A 22779-nucleotide genomic window follows, 5' to 3' on the forward strand; every position below is an offset into this window, starting at 1 on the left:
GCATAGGATGCAGTAGCATAGGAGATGCATTCTGCATTACCTGCAGCCTCTAAACCATCTTTAAGGGCAGCCCCATATAATACATCACAGTATTTCAGGACAGCCAGTCACCAGAGCATGAGGCTATCCCTGCTGCACCGAAACACATCCTCTTAAGTCAACTTGAATGTTATGGTATTGGGAGAATCTCCACTGTACAAAGTAGTCTCCCACTATTCTTTAATGAGCAGATGGGTGAAGGGTTGTATGAGGAATTTCCTAAATGTTAAGAGTACGGGCAAAATTTCAAACCAAAATTTTGTTTCTTGGTGCAAGCACTACTGTCAACCCATGCCAGTAACAGCTCACAGGAATGGTCTCCTCACATGCAACAACAATGGGGAAATTATTTTAATTGCTTTGCTTCCATAACATCAATCTTGCTGCATTTAGGCTCACAGGAGACCCCATTTGCACAGAGCTGGCAATCAGTTCTTCCTGAAAGAGTATATGTAACTTAGAAGTGCAAGAGGTTCCAGAGACCTGGATCCAAACTGATTCACAGTAGTTCAGTTTCCACAATGTTCTGTCTTTATGGATATGGATATGGATCCAAGCCCTTTTAAATGTATGACATGGGTGTGATGAGTCTCTAGTCAGTGTGGATATAGGAGCACATTTAAGAGTCCTAATTTCCCCCAAAGAAACCTGCAAACTGTAGCTTGTCAAGGGTGCTAAGCTGTAGCTCTGTAAGGGGTCTAATAGCACCTCTCAGCACCCTTAACAATTCCCAAGTTTCTGGGGGGGGGGGATGTGCAGCATGACTGTTGAAGGAGGCGGACTTGCTGAAATAAAGTTTTCAGCAAGTGTCTAGCACAATATAGCAGTGTGCCTCCCTGGTGTCTTATTGACACCAAAGGTATGGGGCAAGGCAATCCCTTTGTGACGTATGGGGCAAGGCAATCCCTTAAGTAAACTGTTCCCAATCTATATATCAATTGTAAAACTTTGAACCTGGCCTAGTAACAAATAGGCATCCAGTTGTAGTATGTTGATGGGCTATCACACTCTTGTTGGTAACCATGCTGTAGCATTTTGCAAATCAATTCAGTGGGACTTCCTCTACTAGTACAATCCTAAGCATGTCCTACTCAGCCTTCTAGAAGCAGATTTTCACTTAAAGTACATAACTCAAGTTTAGCACTTCTAAACCTTGATAAACAAGAATCAATTTTTTTCCAGAGGAGTTCAAATTATATTAGAGCACTGCATGAACTTCAATTTTTTCAAGGAGTTCAAACTATATTAGAGCACTGCATGAACTTTTTATAAAGGAGAGTAATCACACTTCAAAGTTTGAATAATTTATTGAAAATTTAAGAGACTGCAACTGAAGCCCTGTACACTTTCCTTCGAAATGCAGGAACAGCTTCTTTCTCCTGCGGAATAAAAGTTAGAATCTTAGCACTAGGAAACAGTATGCATTCAACAGCTTAAACAAGAGCAAAGTTTTAACAGCTAAACATCAGTGATGCTATTATTAATATTAAATCAGAACCTGGCGTATCAGATACAAATTAACACAGCAAGTATATTAAGAGAAACATACATTTTAGCTACATTACCAGATTCTGAACCTCTCTATTTTCCCCTCCAGAGTAACAGGACTGCAGCACTGTCCAGAAGGATGTTTCTACTTGAGTAGCATCGTTTGTATGCTTATCAGCATTTTCACATGCATAGTTTTGAATCAGTATTAACTTACACATAAGCAATTTTCTTCCTTCTAACACATTTGTCCTGTAATGCCAAGTATGCATTTAGAAAATGGCTGCTTACAAAAACAAATTATTACGGTAAAAATGTCCTAAAGTTTAATATGCAGCTATTCTACTACATACCTCTATAGCATAGTTATGGTTTTCCATTCTCCTTCATTCAATCGTGCTGGGACCTACTGGCTAATGCTTACTGTAAAAAAGTTAAGTTTGAATTACTACATGACTTAAGAAAAAATCCAAATAGGCATTATTCAAAGCTTTTCACTGAAGGTACGTTAAGGGTAATTTGGTACTGGCTAACGGTGGGATAAACTTCACTTCTTTAGGCAAGGGACTCTCGGCTCTTTACACTTCTAACTCGAAAGAAAATGCTTCCAATACAATGAATTTTAGTTATCAATTCATTGTAGTATTAACATTCAATATTGGACAATTAATGAAATCAAAGGAAGTCACAGAATAAAGATCTACCACTTATACCTTAGGTAACCTTAGCATCAAGCGAGAATTTCCTGATCTTTGCTAGTATATAGCTTGGGGGGGGGGGGGTTGCCACAGCTAACAATTAGAATTTCTTGCTTACCTCCCTGAACCAATATAACACAGGAGACTCCCTTACAGGATATTTCTTAAGTGATACATGATAATAATTCTAAAATCATGATCAACCTGTGTCTTGATTTGCGGACTTACAAACATAAAATGCCAACCAAGTAGCCATTTCCAAATGCACGGCTAAAAGCTACTTTTCCACTCCGTATTTAATGCTACAAATTTTCTGATAGATGGCAAATCATTTAAGTTTGAAAGTCTCACTTAGCACAATAAGGCTTACTTCTGAATAAACACCACAGACATCACTGTACATTTGTTAATTTGAAACCATAGCTGATCGGTTTAAGAAAATAGGCTTGCCCTTATCAAGTGAAGAAAAAAACCCAGAGCTAGTATTCTGTACCATACACCACCAAGTACATAGTACATAAATTGCACCAAACAATAGACAGAAACTTGCTACCTCTTCGGCTGCTACCTCTAGTGTTGCTAGCCAATGACAAAGTCAGAAGAAAGAAACAAGATAGCGCAACAGGAAGGATAAAGATTACATAAGGTATATTGGGTAGACACCCTTCAAATAAAGGGCTGCATTTTTCCTCAGAGGAAATGGTTGGGGGCTACATACCAGCAGTGGGCAGTCAAAGCAAAAGCAGGCAGAAACACCTTTTCTTTCTGTGACCCCATCCATTTGCTTATACCAAAAGTAAAGGTCAAACCTCCACAACACACAGTGGAAATCAGCTAAGTGGCAGGATCCTGCAGCCCATGGTGCAGGTGAAAGAAGGTGCAGGACTGCATAGGCAGATTCCTCCATTTTAAGGGTAGACAGATGATGGAGATGCTCTCAAATAACCCTTAATCATTGTTAACATTTAAGTCTGATCTCAGCAACCAACAGCCCCTATCCCCAAGTGTTTAGCACCTGGTCACAGGAAAATGCATTCATTTGAGTCTTACCTCATACGCAGAAGCACTCTGGTTTCACCCAGCTGGTATTGCCTTCACCTATAAGGATAAGAACGGAAGTTACTAAGGGAATACAGACTGCAGAGTTTCTGAAAACAAAGTTTTAAGTTTAAACATAAAATGTATGGAATAGTAAATGGAGGGGAAATTACAAATTCTATCAATATTCAGTTGTTGGGAAGTAGCATGGGGCACAAGTAGAAGCTGAATGCTTTATTTCAAATATTGAAACACATTATAGTGAACAAACACAACTAGTCTGAATGAATTAAATCCCAACTGCCAACCTAAGCATAAGGATATGCAGCCAGAGGTACGTTACCCCTTACGTGCAGATGCAAAGCCATTGCATTCAACTATGTGGTTGCTTTTCTGAATTGTTGCCATACACCCCCAACCCCGAAGCAAATAGTCCTTTGAACTAAAGGAAGGCCAGTCTAAATGTCTCCTGAAATCTTCACAACAGAAATTGGAATTTGTTTATCAATCTTTCTAGCTTTTTTTCTGCAGTTGTCCCTCTATTCCCCCCAAGTCCCTTTTCAGTCTCATTAAGGGCATATAGCGAGTGAAAAGACAACCTTTCCACCTGTAACTAACTCTTAAAACAGCCCTTTAAGAGGTAAGAGACACTGCCAGCCAGCCAATGTGCCAGTTTCCTCAAGTCCACATCTTAGCTTAGTACTTTTGCAAAATGGAAGGAACACACATTTTAGGATAGAGCAACACAAATTTATGTTCTTTTCAATCACTAGCTATTTCCGTCATCCGTTCCCACATCTCACATTGTACAGGGATTAAATGCAAGTTTTGTCTGAGGGGAATTTATATACACCACCATGGGTTTTCATAGGCACATGCTAATGCAACAATCCAGTGGGAAAGGTCTCCCTTTTCTCCTCCCCCTCCCAATCCCACCACCCTCACAGCATTTGCTTAACCCCAGTGAGTGGCATAAAGGCAGATCTGCAACTGACCTGTTGATTCCAACCTTGCTAGCTGTGATGGTGGAAAACAACCAATGGTCCAAACAAACCTAAAAAAGCACAATCTCTTCATATTGGGCTCCATTTAGAATGAGTGACTATAGGCCTTCCTGATTAGCTGGAGATCATTAGCAGATATTGTTTGAATGCCGAACTATCCTCAAACATCTGTTGAGCTATCAGGGAGGGACTGCAGCCAATAAAAGCTTTGCACACTCAGTATAGTAAAGCCTCCCTCCCCCACAAGGTTATGAAGTGCTTCTCTCCTGACAGCACCAGTAATCGGAACCGCCTAGCAGATTACGCATAATGTATTCTGGCACCACACTTCTGAGCTCTTAAGTCAGTTTTTGTAAGAAATCCAAAGTATTCAAAGACCAGAATGAAGAGTTTAAAAATGGAATACAATGCAAGCACTTTGTTATTTATCATGCCACTCTGACAAAGTGGTATTTTCAGCAGACGAGTTACCGCCTAGGATATGTACTGTATTTCTGTTTGTCACTGCATTTAAGTATGTACCCCACAGCCTTATTCCAATTCATCTGGTCTAAGTGAGAAATAACTATTAAACCCAATTATGCAGAGATCCACACTTACTGGTTATCATCCCACACCAAGTAAACCCTGGGCATACTGGTCAAAACAGAGTACTGTGGCTGGTACATATTTGCAATCCAACTATTGCAGTTGTTTTATTGCATTCCTAGTGGAACTATTATCACTAGACTTTGGAGATCTAGCTTAAGTTTGGGCGGAATTAGTTGCACAATGCATATGCTGCTCATACCAGTATTTCACACACACTTTTCGGTGGCAAACTGTTAAAAGTACAGAAGACATGTTTATCCAGTCTGAGACTGCTGCTGCTATATGCAAGATTCATTAATGAATCCTGCTCAATTATTAAAGTCCTTGAAATACAGTACCTACGTTTGACAGAAGCACAGTTCAGCCCAAAGTAAAATATTTCTAATTCTTGTGCCAGATCAGATGGAAACACTTTTTAAGACACAGAATATTGAACTACCTAGCAAACAAAGCCAACAGACCTGGAGGGTAATACATGTTAGGTATGTAACCCCATTATGTATTTTCACCATCAATGAAACAGAAGAAACTACACCTTTTTGGTAAGATGTATATGGAACATGAGAAGTGGGAGTTCTCGATTTTTCAGGGTATCATTTGAACAAATTCCACAGCCATTATTCCACAGCCACCCAAACACATTACATAACTAACCACTAAAGTTACAAAACACCCCTCCCCAACCAGCAACCAGGGCAAGTTACATATGAATATATAGCTTTCTAGCCAATAAAGGGCTGAAATGTGGATTTTGCCATGAAAGTGTAAAATGTATTAAGAGTACTTATTCCTATGAGCAACAAACAGGACCTTGAGTAGATATTTACAAGTTGTACTCCCTTTCCCATCCCCATTGATCTCTAAGAATCTTTTTGGTACACAGTAAAGATGGAAAAAAGTCATATGCACGAAGGAATCACGGGTCTGAGGCACACATCTCAGCATCACGGTTAGCTTGCCTAATGCTGATTGCAGGTTAGGCCTCAAATCTAAGCATCATACAGTATGAGTAGTGCTGCACTGAAATCCCATGGTCAGAAGTGTGATGCCAGAGTAACCCCACAGCAAGATTACACAGAAAGTCACCAAGTTAGATTATAGTGCTTTTTACCTACCTGTATGCAGGCGACAAAGAGAATCTCGGAGCAAGCAGGAATACTACTTCCAGGTCCTAATGTCCACTTGTGGTACTACGTTCCTCACAGTTATGCACTGCGAAAATGCTGACTAAGTGCTGTTATGTAGCAGGCCACTACTTTTTAAACAGTGTCATATTGCAGTCTCAAACTCCAGAAAAAAGCATGCTGCCACAAGTGGTTGCCCAGGAGATGCCAAGAGGTTGTTTTAAAAAAAGCAGATACCACAAAATACGCACAGAAACATAAATTCAGTTTTTCATTATAACTGGCAAGGATGTGGTTATAGCATGCTAGGGGTATAAGAACATGGGAAGATAGAAGAATTTGTACAGAGGCCCTTTTGTTGACTGAAAGCATAGTGGGCATGCAGAAGTTTAACAGTCACTCTTCTGCTCAAAAAGGACCTGCATGTAAGCCCAAAGAAGTGTTTAAAACACATTTTTAAATAGATAAAAACTAAATAGAACACCCAATTCAATGAGAACTCAGAATCAATTAATTTGCTGGTACTTGGGGTCCTGCTTAATATGCTTTGAAGTCAAACTACTATACAGGTATTTAAATGTGCAGTTGTCAAGACTTGCCAGGTAAGGTAAAAGAATAAACTGCAGCTCACTATATCTGTCCAGATTTAACATCAGCCTAGATTTAGACAGAATGAAACAAGAAATGAACCTTAGGAAGGTAATGGGACCATCAGCCTCCTTCACTCTTCAAGATTACAGTACTAGAAAAGAGCATGGTTTAGGGTATGTGCCAGCATCCTAAGGAAAAATGGCATGTAATCTGAAAAATAAACTGAAAATTAGTGTCCACGTCCAGAGACCCCACCACTGTCAATCTGAGTTTCTTCCAGTGGGTGTCACATGAACACCCTTTCAGAAAATGACCTGCAGGTGACTGAGCCCCTAATATCAAATGACAATGAAGCTGAACTTTTACGTTTCACTGACCTGTATACAAGGGTTTCTCTACACAGGTATCCAGCTCAAGAACTGCAAGTTAAACATTTCCCTACTGTTCCTATAGCAGCTGGTTTTGGATCTAACTTCCTGAAAGGTTGTGGAAATGTAGCTCAATCCAACTGAAACACTAAACAACATCTAGCAGCCTTAACCACCATTTCCCAGCATTCTTGCATTTAAAATGTTGAATAGCACAGAGCTTTGTGCTAATAGTTTGTATGATCAAGATGTAATAATTGATGGCACCAAGGTTTATCTGCTCCTGTTGCAAACACATTACAGATAGCCCGTTATTGCCAAAACAGAGTAACACATTTGAAGGATTAAAAGCTGTAATAGTCAATTGTTGAATAGACATCCAGAATAAGATGCAGAGAATGGTCCAACCAATCAGGTTGATCTTCATTTCATCAACCACAGTATTTTTTGAACTGGGAAACACTGCTCCCAGCATTTTAGGCGCCATCAGGGTATGGAGTCCAGGACACCTTGAATTCATTCATGTCTTTTAATAAGTTAAGGATGAAAGATTCAACCACCCTACTAGATTTAACACCAAATGTATAGTGTGGCCTGAGGTTCAAAACTTCCAAATTTTAATATTTAGAACCTCAAGCATCAGGTTTGTCTGGAAATTTACTACAGTGCAGGATACTATGCATTATTAACCCCAAAGTGACAAAGGATACTTTCATTTCTGTACTCCAGTTCACAAACGAGAAGAGTTATAAAATACAAGTACCCTCCCATCCTGAGTGTTTTCTAAGCATTCTGAGTAAACATTAACAGTAAAATAGGGCAGCCAGGTCTTATAACACTGAACATGTTGGGGGCATGTCTCACTGAACAATCCTTTAAAAGAAGTTCAGACAGACGTTCAATACAAGCCATGTTATGAAACCTGAAATGGGAGGTGCTTTTAAGATACTCAGCAGCAAATACTACCAAATGTCTGCCAACACACTTCCCTTTTCCGACCATCTTACTCAAGACTAAGTCTAAGTTTTGTGTATCTGCATCAGATTGCCTGTGCTTCCTTAACTGCAGGGCAATTAAAGCCTTTAAATCCCTTAACACTAACTGCATTGCAACTTTGGTAGAGGTGTATTTTCAAGGTGAGTCCACCTCTTAAGTTATTTCATACTGATCTAATTAGGTCTCTTTGCATATTGATAGATCAGTAGCTCAATTAAGACATTTTACAGCAAAGCAGCACCCAGGTCATGTTGTGCCAGACACCAAATTAGATTTCAAACAATGTATGCACAATGGAAGGTGCAGCATCTTTGCTCTGTATACTTGGATCCAAGAAGGATAACGTTTACGATATAAAAACCATTGCTACATTTAATCTATTTATTTTAGCACAGTAAAAAAAGTTTACACTTGGGAATTCAAATGGCACACCGTACACTGCCATCAAGGTAGGGACGTTATACATCAAAAAAGCTAGGTTTTGAACACTGCATTACATAATTATATTTTTCTTGCCCAGACCACTTACAAATTCTAGGTCATTAAGTTTCTAACATCCATAAAAACATAGCTTTCTTACTAAAATGCAAGAATTAAAAAAAAAGTAGTGTCTAAACAAGACAAACGAAACAAACTGGAATGAAAATCTACAAGTCACATCTAAAATCGGGGTTTTTTGTTTGGGCCTTCATATTCTTCTCTCCCTCTCCCATAAGCTGCTGGAGTTCCAGGCCCCATTCCTCTAGGGCCCTGGCCACCTACAGGCCCCGCACCTCCCTGCCCAAATCGCTCTGGGCGCTATTAGAACATATTAAAGAGTTCATTATATGTAGTTGATGTCCATGTGTTTTAAGTATATATTTTAGAAGGTTCCGTAGTCAACGTTCGTCGATACAATCACCATTGAGCCGATCCACAGGGTACCGGGAACATAGAAAGGAAAAAAGGGTAATTTAATAATTAGTTTAATTTAATACATGCCTTGAGGTATGTTCCCAACTTGATCCATTCTCAAATGCCTGCTTCAGCAAAAAGATCTCCCTGAAGTGCTAAAAATGTAATCATTAGTATAGGCTTGATCTAAGAATTCGTCTCAAAAAGAGCGTTCTGGGAGTCTGCCACAATTACTTTGCTCATCTGTACTGCAGCACAAAGTTGTCAGTCGACAAGGCCCAAAGTAAGCCTAGCCATAGGCCAAGTTCAGCTCCCAAAAGGAGTCATCTTATGTAAAGCAGATGACTACTCACCAGTTTAAGAGTATGAGACCATTCTTTTTGTCATGGCTCAAGACTACAGTCTGCTTACTGAAAATGCAGAAATCTGAGAGCAAAAGTTGTTAAGACACCAATGAAGAACAAGGAATAACATGAGCCTAATGATAGATTTACCTACCCAAGACAAAATAATATGAACTGTTTGCACAGCCTTTTGCTTTTTAAGTAGTTTGGCTGCTCTAAACAACCCCATGGAGGTCCATAACCTCATGAGGTTTAGCAAGAAGTCCACTATGACTCTGCAGTTACTGAACGCTTTCAATTGGTTTCCCATGGATTCACAAAAGTTCAGACAAGGATAAAGCAGAGCAGTTAACTTTCCAATTATCTGCTGTATTTTCTTTTATTGAGGTATTAGGCACCAAGTAGAGTGAAATGGATCAAATATTTCATGTTTAGTCCTGTGACGTTAAACCTAGAACTACTTTCATACAAAAAAGGCTTTCTAGAAGCCAATTCATTCAGCATGGCTCCTTTGAAAACTAACTGTATGAATCCCTTTAACCAGATACACATGCAGATTTATTTTGTGAAAGGCTCATATACACACCCAGTTTTCTCCCCAGTAATCCCACAAACCAAAACCTAGAACGCTCCAACCACAAAAATCACTAATGACAAATCACATGCATGAGCCCTTCACTGATTTGCATAGGTATCCAATCTTGGAATCACCAAGAGTCTGGAATTCCTAGTGTGCAAACAAGCAACCTTAGTAAAATTTCCTCCTGGTTATTTTAAAATACCCGAAGGCCAAGAATGAGCGTATCCTGTGAGGAATGACTACTTGTAAAGTTTATTAGCAGGTAAGGCAGCACATTGCTACATGCAAAGCACTGCCCTCTGGAACTTCAAGCATTCTTCCAATACCACCAGTTCCAAGACTTTTGAGTATTTCATATGCACTGTTTATACGATTTCAATAGAAGCCTAAAACTAATCCTTTAAACTGCAAGGTCACTTAGTTCCTAGGACACCATCTTAAGAACTAGTTTTCCTGGGGGGGGGGGGGGTTTGTTTCCACAAAAAAAGTGGCACAAGGTACTAGTAGTTTATCTTAGTGAGCGAAAAGCTGTAATGCACACATTCATCTTGTCCCCACACTTGGCCATGAATTTTAAATCATGGATTAGAGCATACCCTTAAGGTGTATGTGTACACCACACCAGCACTGACTACACTTGGATTACAGAATATATTTTTTACCAGTTATGAGCACTGCTGCCATGCCATTACGTTATTCAAAGCAGGCCCAGAGACCATACCACACATATAGTGTGACTGCATATTTTTACAAGGCCTACTGTACTAGTACAGGCATAATGCATGGAGGAAAAGTCTATCAATATATCTACTAGTCCACCATGGCTATACAGAGCCTCCAAATTCAGAGGCACTATGCAATCTACATGCCAGTTAGCTAGGGAGCAGCAAATTCAAAGAGTGCTACTGCCTTCATGCCTTCCTTGTGGTCATCCAGATGCATCTGATTGGCCACAAACCTTTGATGTCATCCAACAGGGCTCTTAAGTAAGGTAATTTAAGCAGTATCTAAACATCGTGACCGAATTATATATTGTCCTTTAAGCATCAACAAGCAACTTAATCAAGAAGTACCGTACAATGAGAACCTGCCTACCCCGAGCAAGAACTGCTTTGTTCACATGCTATGGCAGAAGCCAACAAATACAATACGGTATACTGTTTGTATTTGACTGCTCACTACTATCTACCTGTGACTAATCAGCTGCATTAAGTAGTAAAAAGTATGGGTTTCACAGGGTGCAGTGATTATAATTAGGCTTGGAAGAGTGTGCCTCCATCTATTTTACAAGTATTTCACTATCACTTTTATGTCCCACAGTTAACTCAAGTTCAGAAAGTGACAGACCACTTCTGCTCATTAAGCTAACAACAAGAACTTGTAATTTTTCCAAAGACATGACTTGATGAATTCCTTCCAAGCTTAACCAAAGAACTCCAAACCCAACCAGCTACTGTTAGAGCAATACCCGAAGCAGGAGTGTCTAAGTAGACCTCCCACCATACCAAACAAAGACATGGCTCAGTTTTCATTGCCCAACAAGCCCCTTGCTTTGCACTATTCACACTTCTGGAAAAAGGAAGCCTAACTCAAAATGCAGATCACCTAGAATCAAAACAGGTAAGAGGTGCTTCACATCTACGGAATTTGTTTGGAATTGAAGTCAAGCTGCCACAGGATACATTACCATATCGCTTCCCATCATGGAGCCACTCATAGATGCTTGTCCAACTCCAGGACTGGTTTCATAGCCAAGGCCAGTACCACCTCCTAAAGGTGGGAATTTCTGAGCAGATGTACCATAAGGATCTATAAAAGACATCCAGGTGGTTATATGCAGGATAGATTACAATCATTCTTGTGTGAAAGGTTTAACTGAAAAATTATTTACCTCCCATGTTCATTGTGCTGGTACCTCCCATTCTCATGTCCCTCTCCCTCTACAAAAAGCAAAATACAGAGTTTTAGGAAAGAGTAAACCACTTCATGCTTTGCATTCTTGGTACACAAATCAGAGTAAGATAGCACTATGTCTCATGAGATTGCTGAAATAGACAGCGAAACTGGATAAATAATTTAGAATTCCAAGTACAGAATCAAGAATGTATTTCGAACTCCTAGGGATCAAAACATGAGGTGCAAGCACCTGGGCAACCAATTACTGGGATTCTCATAGCCCTAACTTACAGGGTCCATGTAACCCATTCTACTATAACTTTCTTCTCTCTGTCTTCTCATTTGTTCTTCCATCTCACGTTGGCGGATCATCATCTCTTCCTCCCGCCTACGGCGCTCTTCTTCCTGTCTGAAAATTCAGATTATCCATTAGATTCCAGAATATCACTAAATTCTGCATCTCTGTAAACTTAAAACTCTGTACTTATTAAGTTTCATGAAACTGTCAAACTTTGCTGAAAGAGCCAACGTCAATGATAATCTGAACACAATTAAAGAAACAAACATGATAAACAGCACTCCAAGACGTGAAACAAAAAAGTAGTTTTACCTCAGCTGGATTTCTTTGCGTTTTTGCATCTCTTGATTGTGAAGTTCTTCCATACGCCTCAGTTCTTCTTGTCGCCTCATGAGATCTGAAATTTTGATTTAACATTATCACCAATTCACCATACATAAGCATCTTGCTCATTCCAAGACAGAATCAGATTTTTTTTTAAAAGCAGTCATGTGTGAAGTTAAGCTAAAGTAAATTTTAGCAGTGAAATTTTTATCCCCCACATAATACAACCAGCTGTCTAGTTCCCCTGCTTAAACTCACATTGTTCTCAAATTTATGATGGCATATATACCTATATGGGGCAAACACTGCATTGGCACTGACCTAACTACTTCCAGCCAGTGGTCTGAAGTGGACAACATTCACATCTTGCAGTGCCTCTCCAAGAATTACACTTCCATTTGTAAATGGGATTTAGGTACTTTAAAGATTTCTACAGTTAGCTCTTGCAGCAAGATATCATGTACTTTGCGCTGCATAACATATTTGAATACAATAGTAGGTCACAGAATCCTAGCCCTATAGAGTTGGAAGGTATCCCCCAATAGTAGTCTAGCACAACCCCGGCAATGCAGGAACCAGAGCTTATTTAGCCTCTGTAGGAATAGTGGACCCAGAAGGTTCTGCAGAACCCTTTTACCAATAGGTGAAGATGCTTCTTCCCAGAAAAGCTCACATAGCTTCAGAAGGCCTCAGTTTCGCTGATAATGCTCTTCAGGCAAATTTTGCAAGCGCTCTGAGTCTAGGGAGGAGATGTGGAAAATCAATAAATGACTGGCACAATACCTTGGCGCAAAAGATTTGCCTGATGCTCATGGTATGCATCTTCCATTTCACTTTCCAGTTTGTCCTTGGCATCTTTCATGTTTTTCTCCACCTGATCTCTCTGTTGTTTCTCCATTTCATCCAAAGACTTCCATCGCTGAGAGTATTCATATTCGAAACTTCCAGGCTGTGCAAACCGTGGAGGAGTCTCTCTCTCCCTAGATACCAATTGAAAATCCAGTTAATAGAATCAGGAATGTCGGAAAGAGGAGTACGGAATTGAAAGTGTGACCTGACAGAGCCCCCTGATCTATTTGATTTATTTGGCTTGCCTGGAAAAACAAAAGACAAATTGAAGACTAATTTTGTTTACGGAGGTGTCGAACAGAGGCTGTCCTGAGCTGATATAGCTTCTGAAGAGTATAAAACCCACAGAGAAGCCAGCTTTCAGTCTGCTTGTGAGAATCATCAGATTGCAAAGAAAGGAATGTATGACTACAACAAGATGAAGAAAAATAATAAAGGACTATCCGGATCGAACTGGATAGAACTGACTAATTAATGCAGTAAAATAAGTGATGTCTGGACTTATCCGGAATTTTGCACTCGTGCAGAGCTTGATATATGGGTACCCCCCAAAAATTTAAAATTTGGCTGTATAATTTGGAACCAATGTGATTTGAATAATGTGATATGATTGGCCTGTTAATAAAAATTATTTTTTTTAAAAAAAAAAAATCCAGTTAATAATGACAGTAGAGCTGATTTACCAAAATGGTCAGCAACAAGAAGAAATGAGAAATTCAGGACTAGTGAAAATCCATATGGAAACTTAAAATTAGGACATAAAGGAAGTTTTAGATTGCTATCACTATAGTTACTGAGAACCATTAATATATGATAGAAAAAAGGACCAGCTAAAAAAACTGCAGTTACTCTTCTGATTAGGGCAAATGAACAGAAATATCGGATGGGAAAAGTACTGCAGAGAATTATCCACTTTTATAAAGGTGCTGTTTCATAAAATAAAATTAAAGACAAAAACATGTCTAATAAGCCACTGAAATAGATAAGTGGAATCTAAAGTAACATGTTGGATGTTTTCCTTGTCTCCTAACAAGGCCACACTAATTTCTGTTTCCTTTTCTAATAAATCCAATATCCTGTAGTTACTGAGTTCTGTTCTCATTAGGATGCTGGGGCTTGCAATTGATTTTTTAAACTTCTGCAAACCTTGGGATGCCCTTCAGCATACTGACTGATACCTCTCTCATTTTTCAGTGGTTCTGATTTGGGCTCTAATCCTGTCAGCATTAAATCACGTATTTAAAATTCAAGGTATACGCAATACTAGCCAAATGTAAAATGTGTCAAATTGTTATCCCAAAGCAGCAAAATTTATGTTGTGCTAGCAGGTTTATTGCCCTTTCCCTCTTAACCTTAATGTCCCATGGACAAACACTGCTGACTTCAGCCGATATATGGCAAGACAGGGTAAAATTCTGAATTGCACTGCTTAAGTATTCGCCAACCAGGGCTCCTGCTCATCAGCTAACCAGCATGGGCTATATATCTGCACAGACAGCCTAAGCAAGTATGTAAACTGCAGGCTTCTTTCTTGTGTTTCCCACAGGAGGGAATTGCAGAAACAAAACAAAAACTTTTTATTGTCTTCATTCCCCCTTCAGCTGCTGTTGCTCGCCCCTCCTGCAGCACTGGCCAGGTGGTAAGAAAGACAGCCCGTCTGTCATTCATGTTGTGTGACATCATGTGATTGACAGGTCTGAAATCCAACAAACCTTGTCAAATTTGGTGTGCAGGATTGATTGTGACAAGACTTGGCCCACCGAGCCTCAGAATTTCCCAATTCTGGAGTAAAGTATGCTATTGAATTCCCATGTCTTGGAGTAATCCCACATAAAGTTTTAATTTCAGCATCACACTAATTGCATTTTAGTGAATTTCAGCCAATATATGTCACTTCAACTACTTTTAGCTATTAACAAAACTTTTCAGATACATAATGTAATATGATGTGCATTTAGTAAGCAAAATTAACAATCAAATGAATGTGTCAAATCAGATCTCTATCCATTTAGCTTAATGGGAAATTTCTCAAGGCTTTTTAGGTTCAGAAAACACATCACTGAGAAGGCATGACTGACAGACCCCCAAATAACCAGAGTTTTTTTAAAAAAATATGGTAAAATCAATGATAAATGTGCTTACTTTTGATACATTGGATTTTTCTGAGCCAGCTTTTCTGGAAGACCATCTTCATCATCCAACTGTTCAAGGGGCTCCACAATAACAGGTCTTGGAGTACTAAAAGTAAGAGCAAAAGACACTTTAAATAGTTGCTGGAAATTTCAAGTTGCATGTAATGGATTAAAAACTACCATAACCACACAAATTCCAATCAATTATTACATTTACTCACGTTGTCAAAAGAAAGACACCTTCAGAGCAACGTTCAAATGCTTTCCGAGCAGCTGGCTTAGATGCAAATTCAACAATGCCCTTTCCTGTTGATCTGCCACGATCATCTACAATCACAATAGCTCTTTCGATTGGGCCAAACTGAGAAAATGCTTCCTCCAGCAATTCATTGGATACATATGGGGAGAGATTACGCACAGAAAGAGCAGCAGCATGGGTGGCAAAACGCACACGAAGCTGCCGTCCTCTCATGGGAGTATCATCAAGTTCAGCCTTTGCAATTTCAGCCAGAGCTCGGGATTCCTGTGAATAGATTAACAACAATAATGTTACATCTTTTAAATTCTTAACATTCAAACTATGCAGAACGTTAAGCAATAATATATTATGTATAACACATATGAAAAATTTATAGAAATGACACTAACCAGTTTAATAAAGCCAAAGCCTTTTCCTTTATTGATAAAGACTTCACCAGGTTCACCATATTTAGAAAATAACCTCTTAAATTCCTCCTCTGTTATGTCAGCAGGCAAGTTCCCAACAAAGAGACGACAGCGCTGCGTGTAGGTCTTCTCTCCCGGACGTCTCAGAAGCGACAAATTGGCTTTAAAGCCCTAAAAATACAATTAATGACACACTTTATTTACTAAGCTTGCAGGAACTGCTAACTATGCAGAATAACGGTAACTCTGCAAATATTAAGCTAAATACGAACCTACTCCCAAGAATAACAGTAGCTAATGTGTATCACCCTCCAAATTTTGCTAAACTATAACCTCCTATTGCTTACATTTAAGGCTTAAGAAACCACTTCTCAGCAATGTTTTAGTTGCGTTGTACATCAAAAATATCAAAAAACATACATAGCAAATATCTATAACTACATATAAAAAAACATCCCTGACTATATTGGCCATAGTAGGTGGGGCTGATAGGAAGTGCAGGGTTCAGTAACAACAGGGTATGTGTGTTCCAGACTCCCCATGTCTGCTCTAAAAGACAATCAAGTTACTTTTAACTCCTTTCCTTTCTTATGTACATTTACAGAACTGCACACTTCCAGTGCCTTGCTACATGCATGTCAAAATTCCAGACCAGCACACCGATCTGTAATAATCAGTTCTACTCTTCTGCCCCACCCCAAGCTATCACCTTGCTTACATAACCAATGGTTGCAATTTTTTAAATTAACAAGTTTTCCTCTTAGACGGGAAAAAAACCCCTACCAAGCAGCTTTATAGCCACTTGGTTAGTCATTTTCCATTCCCATTCTACTAGGCTTCACAATCAATCAGTGTACATGTTACTCAATAACTCCTATTCCAGTACGTCCGTTTTTTTGGAAAGGAAATATATTCTAATTGATGCCTGCCACAATGCTGTCTTTTTATGACAATTGCAATTTCCAAAGTACCTCAAAGATTTCCACCCGTCATACCAAATTCTTACCAAAATATGCTCCTCTAGACCGAATTACTTTTTCCAAATTAGAATCATGACAAAAAGTATTTGTCAAAAAGAGCATTAGTTTCCTTATTGAACACTATCCCTACTAAACATAAGATCTGTACACTCACTAGAATTATCACTGAACAGAAATTGGAGTTTTATCAGTGGCATAGCGTGCTACAGTCAATGCTTACATTTCAGAGTCATACCATGCTGCATTCTGTGATATAATCCTGCTTTGGAAACTAGCTTTATCCCGTTATGGCCACTGTAGCTCATCAAACCCACCCTATCCCCAAGTCTGTGAATACAGCGCCTCCAAAACAGAAACAGGCACTTAAGCTCCAGTCCATTCAAATGTCATTTACTGAAACAATCCTGTTAATACCATTCTTCAGAGTTCACCAATACATGGCTAGAATAAATACCTAAAGTACAGAAAGACTTCTATGACAAGCCAAATTCCTGCCTTTTCTACAGCAGCCTCAGTACAGCCAGCCCCTCATCTGGAGCAAAACTCCTCTCAACAATAAGCATTCCAGACCACTGTAGGGCTAAACTGCCTACATTTCTCAAGAACTAGTAAGAGAATATCAGCAACCATAATGCAAGCTCTCCTTTGCTCTTTACTCACACACCCATCACACTTCTACACAGCCTTTGGGACGTTAATGATTTCCCACTCCACTCAAAAGTGTTCTCCCTGTCAAACTGCAATAGGCACAATGGGTATTTGCCTCTCTCAAAAAACAAATCATTTCATTTGTTAAGTATATTGTAGCGCTAAATGCCTGTCCTCTCTCACCCCCCATCTTAAGATCCGTAAACTACTTCCAGTCACTTTATTTTCATTAACAGCTTTAAAGCGCCACCTTTAAAGAGCAAGATTTCCCATTGCTGTTGCTACGACAGAATGCAAAATCTGGAATAAGAATTTTGTGGCAAAGTAAACTTCGGGACAAGATGTGAACAACGGTGGACATATTTTTTAAAAAACCAAGATACCACAAGATTTAAGTTGAGGGAGTTTCACCTATTCAATCCCACCACTGACGACTCCACCCGTTTTAGCGACTCATGGACACGCCCACTCCCCGAAGCAAACGCGCGGAGCCTCTCCGAACACTACTACCTCTAGCACATGCGCACCTCAAGCAATCAAAATGGCGCCGAGGAACGCCGCACAGGGCGAGGAGAGAATAGCGAGTCGTATGAGCCGCCATCTTGTCCCAAATCCCTCTCATGACAGGGCTTTTTAAGGGCCCACAAATTACCCACCTCCGCATCGGACATTTTCTCCCCGCCGGCACCCTGCTGTTGCTGCTGCTGCGAGTGCTGGTGCTGTTGCTGCGAAGGGTGCTGGTGCTGGTGTTGATGCTGGCCTTGTCCTCCGCGCCTCTCGCCGCCGCCGCGGTGCTGTCCGGGCCCTCCGCCCTTGGGGCCGCCTCCTTGTTGGGGGCCTCCCGGCCCGCCCTTTAAGCCACTTTGTCCTCCGCCGCCTCCGGAGGACTGACCGGGACCCTTTTTAGGTCCCCCCTGGACCGGACTTTGGCTGGGCGGCGCAGACTGCTGCTGAGACGGCGGCTGATCCCCACCTCGGCCGCCGCTCTGGAGCCCCGCGGAGGCAGCCGGAGCGGAGGTCGAGTTCGGAGTGGGGGCGGAGGAAGAGGCCGGAGGCGCTTGGCCGACCTGGTTCTGGGTGGGCCCCACGGAAGGCGACGCGGCTGCTGGGCTGGAGGAAACGGAGACGGAGGCCGCGGAGGAAGGCGGAGTGGAGGTCGAGCTGGGTGGCTTGGCAGGCTCCGGCTTCGGGGGGCCTCCAAGACCACCGCCAATGTGGTGGTGGCCCCCGCGGGACTGGCCCATCCCGCCTGCCATGCCCGGCGGCGGCGAACGGAAGTCGTGGTTCCCCGGGAGGCCGCCTCGGCCTCCGCCGCCTCCGCGCCGATGGAAGCCGCCTCCACGGCTACGGAAACGGTCTCTCGACATGGCAAAAATGGTGGCGGTTGGGGTGGTACCGTACAGCGACACGACTCTTTTCTCCTCCTCGGAGTCCGACCAAGATCAAAATGGCGACAGGCGCTGAGGTAAAAACGGCCTCGCTGCCGCCTTTGTCCCACCTTTATATAGCCTCGCAGTACAAGCGCAAACTCCGCCTCTCTTTCTCCCCGCCACGGCCAATCCAATATACAATCGCCCTGGTCGGATTGATGGGGACATTAACCAATCAGTTTGTCAAGTTGTTTCCCTCTCAGGAAAAAAGGGCGGATGGAAAATCCGCTTCTCCCTCTATTCAACTCGCTAAACCAATAGTGAGGCGCAATACGAGAAAGATTGACAGGGAAATTATACAATAGGCATTTGAGTTGGTAGATAGAAAGCGGTCAACGTCCGTTAACTTCTCTCTGCTTTGATTGGGTCGTTTGGTCAGCAGAAGGCGTGGCTTACTAATACATGTAACTAATAGAGAGGTTCAGATTGTGCGCATACCAGAGAGCCTTGCTGCAGACTAGCTGGAGGCTACGGGTGCCACGTGGTTCGCTATGGGTTTAACCCAGTTTCATTATTACGTGCATCTTATAATAAATAGCTGTGCAACTGATACCATTATACTGTATTCCCATAAATGCTGTGTTATCGTGGTCATGACAGTAATCTTAAAACTGCTATACAGTATAGCTAAAGTGGGTCCAGCAGCAAACTGCTACCATGGTCCTTTTTCACTCAACCTGCTGTTCCTGCTTGCAGTTCCCCACCGCATGCCAATCCATGTGTGCGCAGTTTAAGGTACTACCTCATGCATGTGATGGAAAGTTTCTGCCATAATCAATTTAGGATGCAACAAGACTCTCATTTTTGCTTGAAACAAACTTACACAACAACCCTTCTGTATTTGGGTGAAAAACATACTGTATTTGTATGCTTCAAATTAAGGGAGCTAATAGCAAAAAAGACTAGAAAAACCGTAAAAGAGCAAATTTTAGCATTTATCATATTTTCTAAAGTTAACCATTTTATTTGCAGTTGCTCGCCACTTTCACAAAATCTTAATATCCAGAGTCCTTTGGGAAGGAAGTAAACTGACAAACCCATGCAAAAGTTTGTATTGTAGGCCTGCTGTGAAATTACTAGGCCCCATTGCTCAAAAGTAAACCGCCAGCATGGTCACTACCAGAGGTTTTTTTAAAAGGGGATACTCAATGGTACGCAGTGCCAGCACCTCTTTTTTGTTGTTGTTAAAAATTGCGGCACTTACTGTAACAACTTCATGGTGAATACCAGAACCTATTTTTCTAGAAAAAAACACTGGTCGCTACCAATTACTAAGCATCCTCAAAACGTTTGTGAGTTCTGACCCTGTACTAGTGGGAATTTTGACCTTAAGCAGGAGGCATTTCCCCCTGCTTGATTGCCAATTTGACATTGTAGTGATGCTAGCAGTCAGCAGAATGAGTCTGATGGTGATGGCCGCGCTTAAACAAAATGGACGGTCCTTTTCAGAGGTGAGGCTGCATAAGCCAAGGACAGAAAATGTTCCTACCACTAGGTGTCTCAGAGCACAGCCGCAGGAGGCGATGGTCAGCTATTCCCTATTGTGGGGCGGGGAAAGCAGTTTGTAAATGCTCCTTGCAACAGTTATTTGTTTCCTTGCAACAGTTATTTATTTCAGTATTGACCCATCTGCCCTTCTAATAGTTACACATTAAAGTGGGCAGCTTGCAGCAAATTAAAATCAAGGTGTTGCAAAACGACATTGTTACAGTACAAAAGGAAGCAGGCCTTACATATTAAAGACAACTCTTCATTATTATTTTCCCTGCAATAATTAAACTTTACTAACTACCAGAAGACAGTAAGAAGGGGGGGAGGGCTTTTTAATTATCCTGAGGGGTTCCTATTTGCCAGTGGTTCCTACCTCGTAAATGTAAATTCTGGAAGATTCATCATGGATTATAGCACTTTGTTTTTTTTTATAAAGATATTTATTAGGGTTTTTTATAAAAAATACAAAAATAATAAACAACATTCCTTTTGTCTTAACAAATTTTCAAACCTTTTTGGACTTCCTCACGTTTCCCGTTCACACTTACATTGTCCATACATTTTTCCAAGCAAATTATCATGTAATTTATAGTCGCTCTTTTAAATGATAAATAACACTTCTTCAGCGATTTTTGTTTTCTAAAATCTCACTTATCTTCCAATTCAAATCCAAATTAGTGATGGCCAATTTTTTGTAATCAAGCACCCTTCTTAACATTCCACCAAATTACAATATTTTTGTAAATAAATCTTAAATTTCCTCCAGTCTTCTTCAATCTTTTCTTCTCCCAAGTCTCGGATTCTGCCGGTCATTTCCGCCAATTGCATATAGTCCATCAGCTGCATCTGCCATTCTTCCAGTGTGGGTAAATCTTGAGTTTTCCAGTTCTTAGCGATAAGTATCCTTGCTGCCGTTGTAGCATACATAAAGAATGTTCGGTCCTTCTTTAACACCTTCTGGCCGACTATACCCAGGAGGAAGGCCTCTGGTTTCTTAGTGAAAGTATACTTAAATACTTTTTTCAGCTCGTTATATATCATTTCCCAGAAGGCCTTCACTTTCGGGCAAGTCCACCAGAGGTGAAAGAATGTTCCTTCATTTTCCTTACATTTCCAACATTTATTTTCGGACAAGTGGTATATTTTAGCAAGTTTAACAGGGGTCATGTACCATCTATATATCATTTTCATTACATTTTCCTTCAGAGCATTACATGCAGTGAAGTTCAGCCCAGTGGTCCACAACCTTTCCCAATCTTCAAACATAATATTATACCCAATGTCCTGTGCCCATCTTATCATAGCAGATTTAACCATTTCATCTTGTGTGTTCCATTTCAACAGCAAGTTATACATTCTTGATAATATCTTACTCTTTGGTTCTAACAGTTCTGTCTCTAACTTCGATTTTTCCACCTGGAATCCTAACTTTTTGTCATTTTTAAAAACTTCTTTAATCTGAGCATAATGTAACCAGTCTAGCACTTTACCCTTCATTTTCTCCAAACTCTGCAATTTCCAATTGTCACCATCTTTTTCTAATATTTCCCAATACTTTGGCCAATTGGCCTCCATATTGAGTCTCTTCCGGGCCTTAGCCTCCAGAGGTGAAAGCCACCTTGGGGTTTTGTTTTCCAACAAGTCTTTGTATTTTGTCCAGACATTAAATACAGCTTTCCTGACAATATGGTTCTTAAAGGCCTTATTGGTCTTGACTTTATCATACCATAGATATGCATGCCAACCAAATGCATTGTTAAAACCTTCCAGATCCAACACATCCGTGTCTTCAAGAAGTAGCCAGTCCTTGAGCCAGCAGAAAGCTGCTGCTTCATAGTACAGCTTTAAGTCCGGCAGGGCAAAGCCACCTCTTTCTTTCGCATCAGTTAGTATCTTAAACTTAATTCTAGGCTTTTTGCCCTGCCAGACAAATTTAGAAATATCTCTCTGCCACTTCCTGAAGCACTCCGTCTTATCCACAATTTGTAATGTTTGAAACAAAAACAACATCTTTGGCAATACATTCATCTTAATAGCGGCAATTCGGCCTAGCAAAGAAAGTTTCAATTTTGTCCAACAGTCCAAGTCTCTCTTAATTTCAGACCAGCATTTTTCATAATTATCCTTAAATAGACTCAGATTTTTTGCTGTTATATTTACCCCTAGGTACTTAACTTTTTTCACCAATGTTAGTTCTGTTTCTTTCTGAAACCGTTCTGACTCTATGTCTGTCAAGTTTTTCCCTAATACTTTAGTTTTCTGTTTATTTAATTTAAATCCCGCCACCCGACCAAAGTCTTTAATCAATTC

The 22779-nt window shown here is 40.5% G+C and overlaps 1 protein-coding gene across 2 annotated transcripts; it reads right to left on the reverse strand.

Moving 5' to 3' along the window:
• Positions 1-1327: 1327 nt before the first annotated feature.
• Positions 1328-19229, reverse strand: SFPQ (splicing factor proline and glutamine rich). 2 transcript variants are annotated; one of them, XM_083751731.1, is made up of 12 exons: positions 18205-19229; positions 15903-16091; positions 15476-15777; positions 15265-15360; positions 13057-13253; positions 12262-12346; positions 11943-12060; positions 11647-11695; positions 11443-11564; positions 3276-3323; positions 1881-1950; positions 1328-1418 (listed from the first exon to the last, which is right to left on the reverse strand). In XM_083751731.1, exons 1-10 carry the CDS (start codon positions 18913-18915, stop codon positions 3300-3302), a joined length of 1893 nt encoding a protein of 630 aa, XP_083607857.1. In that variant the 5' UTR covers positions 18916-19229; the 3' UTR covers positions 1328-1418; positions 1881-1950; positions 3276-3299. The 2 variants fall into 2 exon arrangements, with proteins under 2 accessions (XP_083607857.1, XP_083607856.1); XM_083751730.1 differs by having other exon boundaries at positions 3276-8735.
• Positions 19230-22779: the final 3550 nt, after the last annotated feature.

This window comes from Podarcis gaigeae (assembly GCF_964106915.1).
Source record: "Podarcis gaigeae genome assembly, chromosome: 8".
Lineage (NCBI taxonomy): Eukaryota > Metazoa > Chordata > Lepidosauria > Squamata > Lacertidae > Podarcis > Podarcis gaigeae.

What these genes read in the sequence shown, in the direction of transcription:
- SFPQ (XM_083751730.1), bottom strand. Translation starts at nt 18,915, where the DNA reads ATGTCGAGAGACCGTTTCCGTAGCCGTGGAGGCGGCTTCCATCGGCGC. An exon ending in AGAAAATGTCCGATGCGGAG is followed by an intron (nt 16,092 to 18,204) that starts GTGGGTAATTTG and finishes TTGTATTTTTAG; the next exon opens with GGCTTTAAAGCCAATTTGTC. An exon ending in CAGCACAATGAACATGGGAG is followed by an intron (nt 11,565 to 11,646) that starts GTAAATAATTTT and finishes TGTCTTTTATAG; the next exon opens with ATCCTTATGGTACATCTGCT.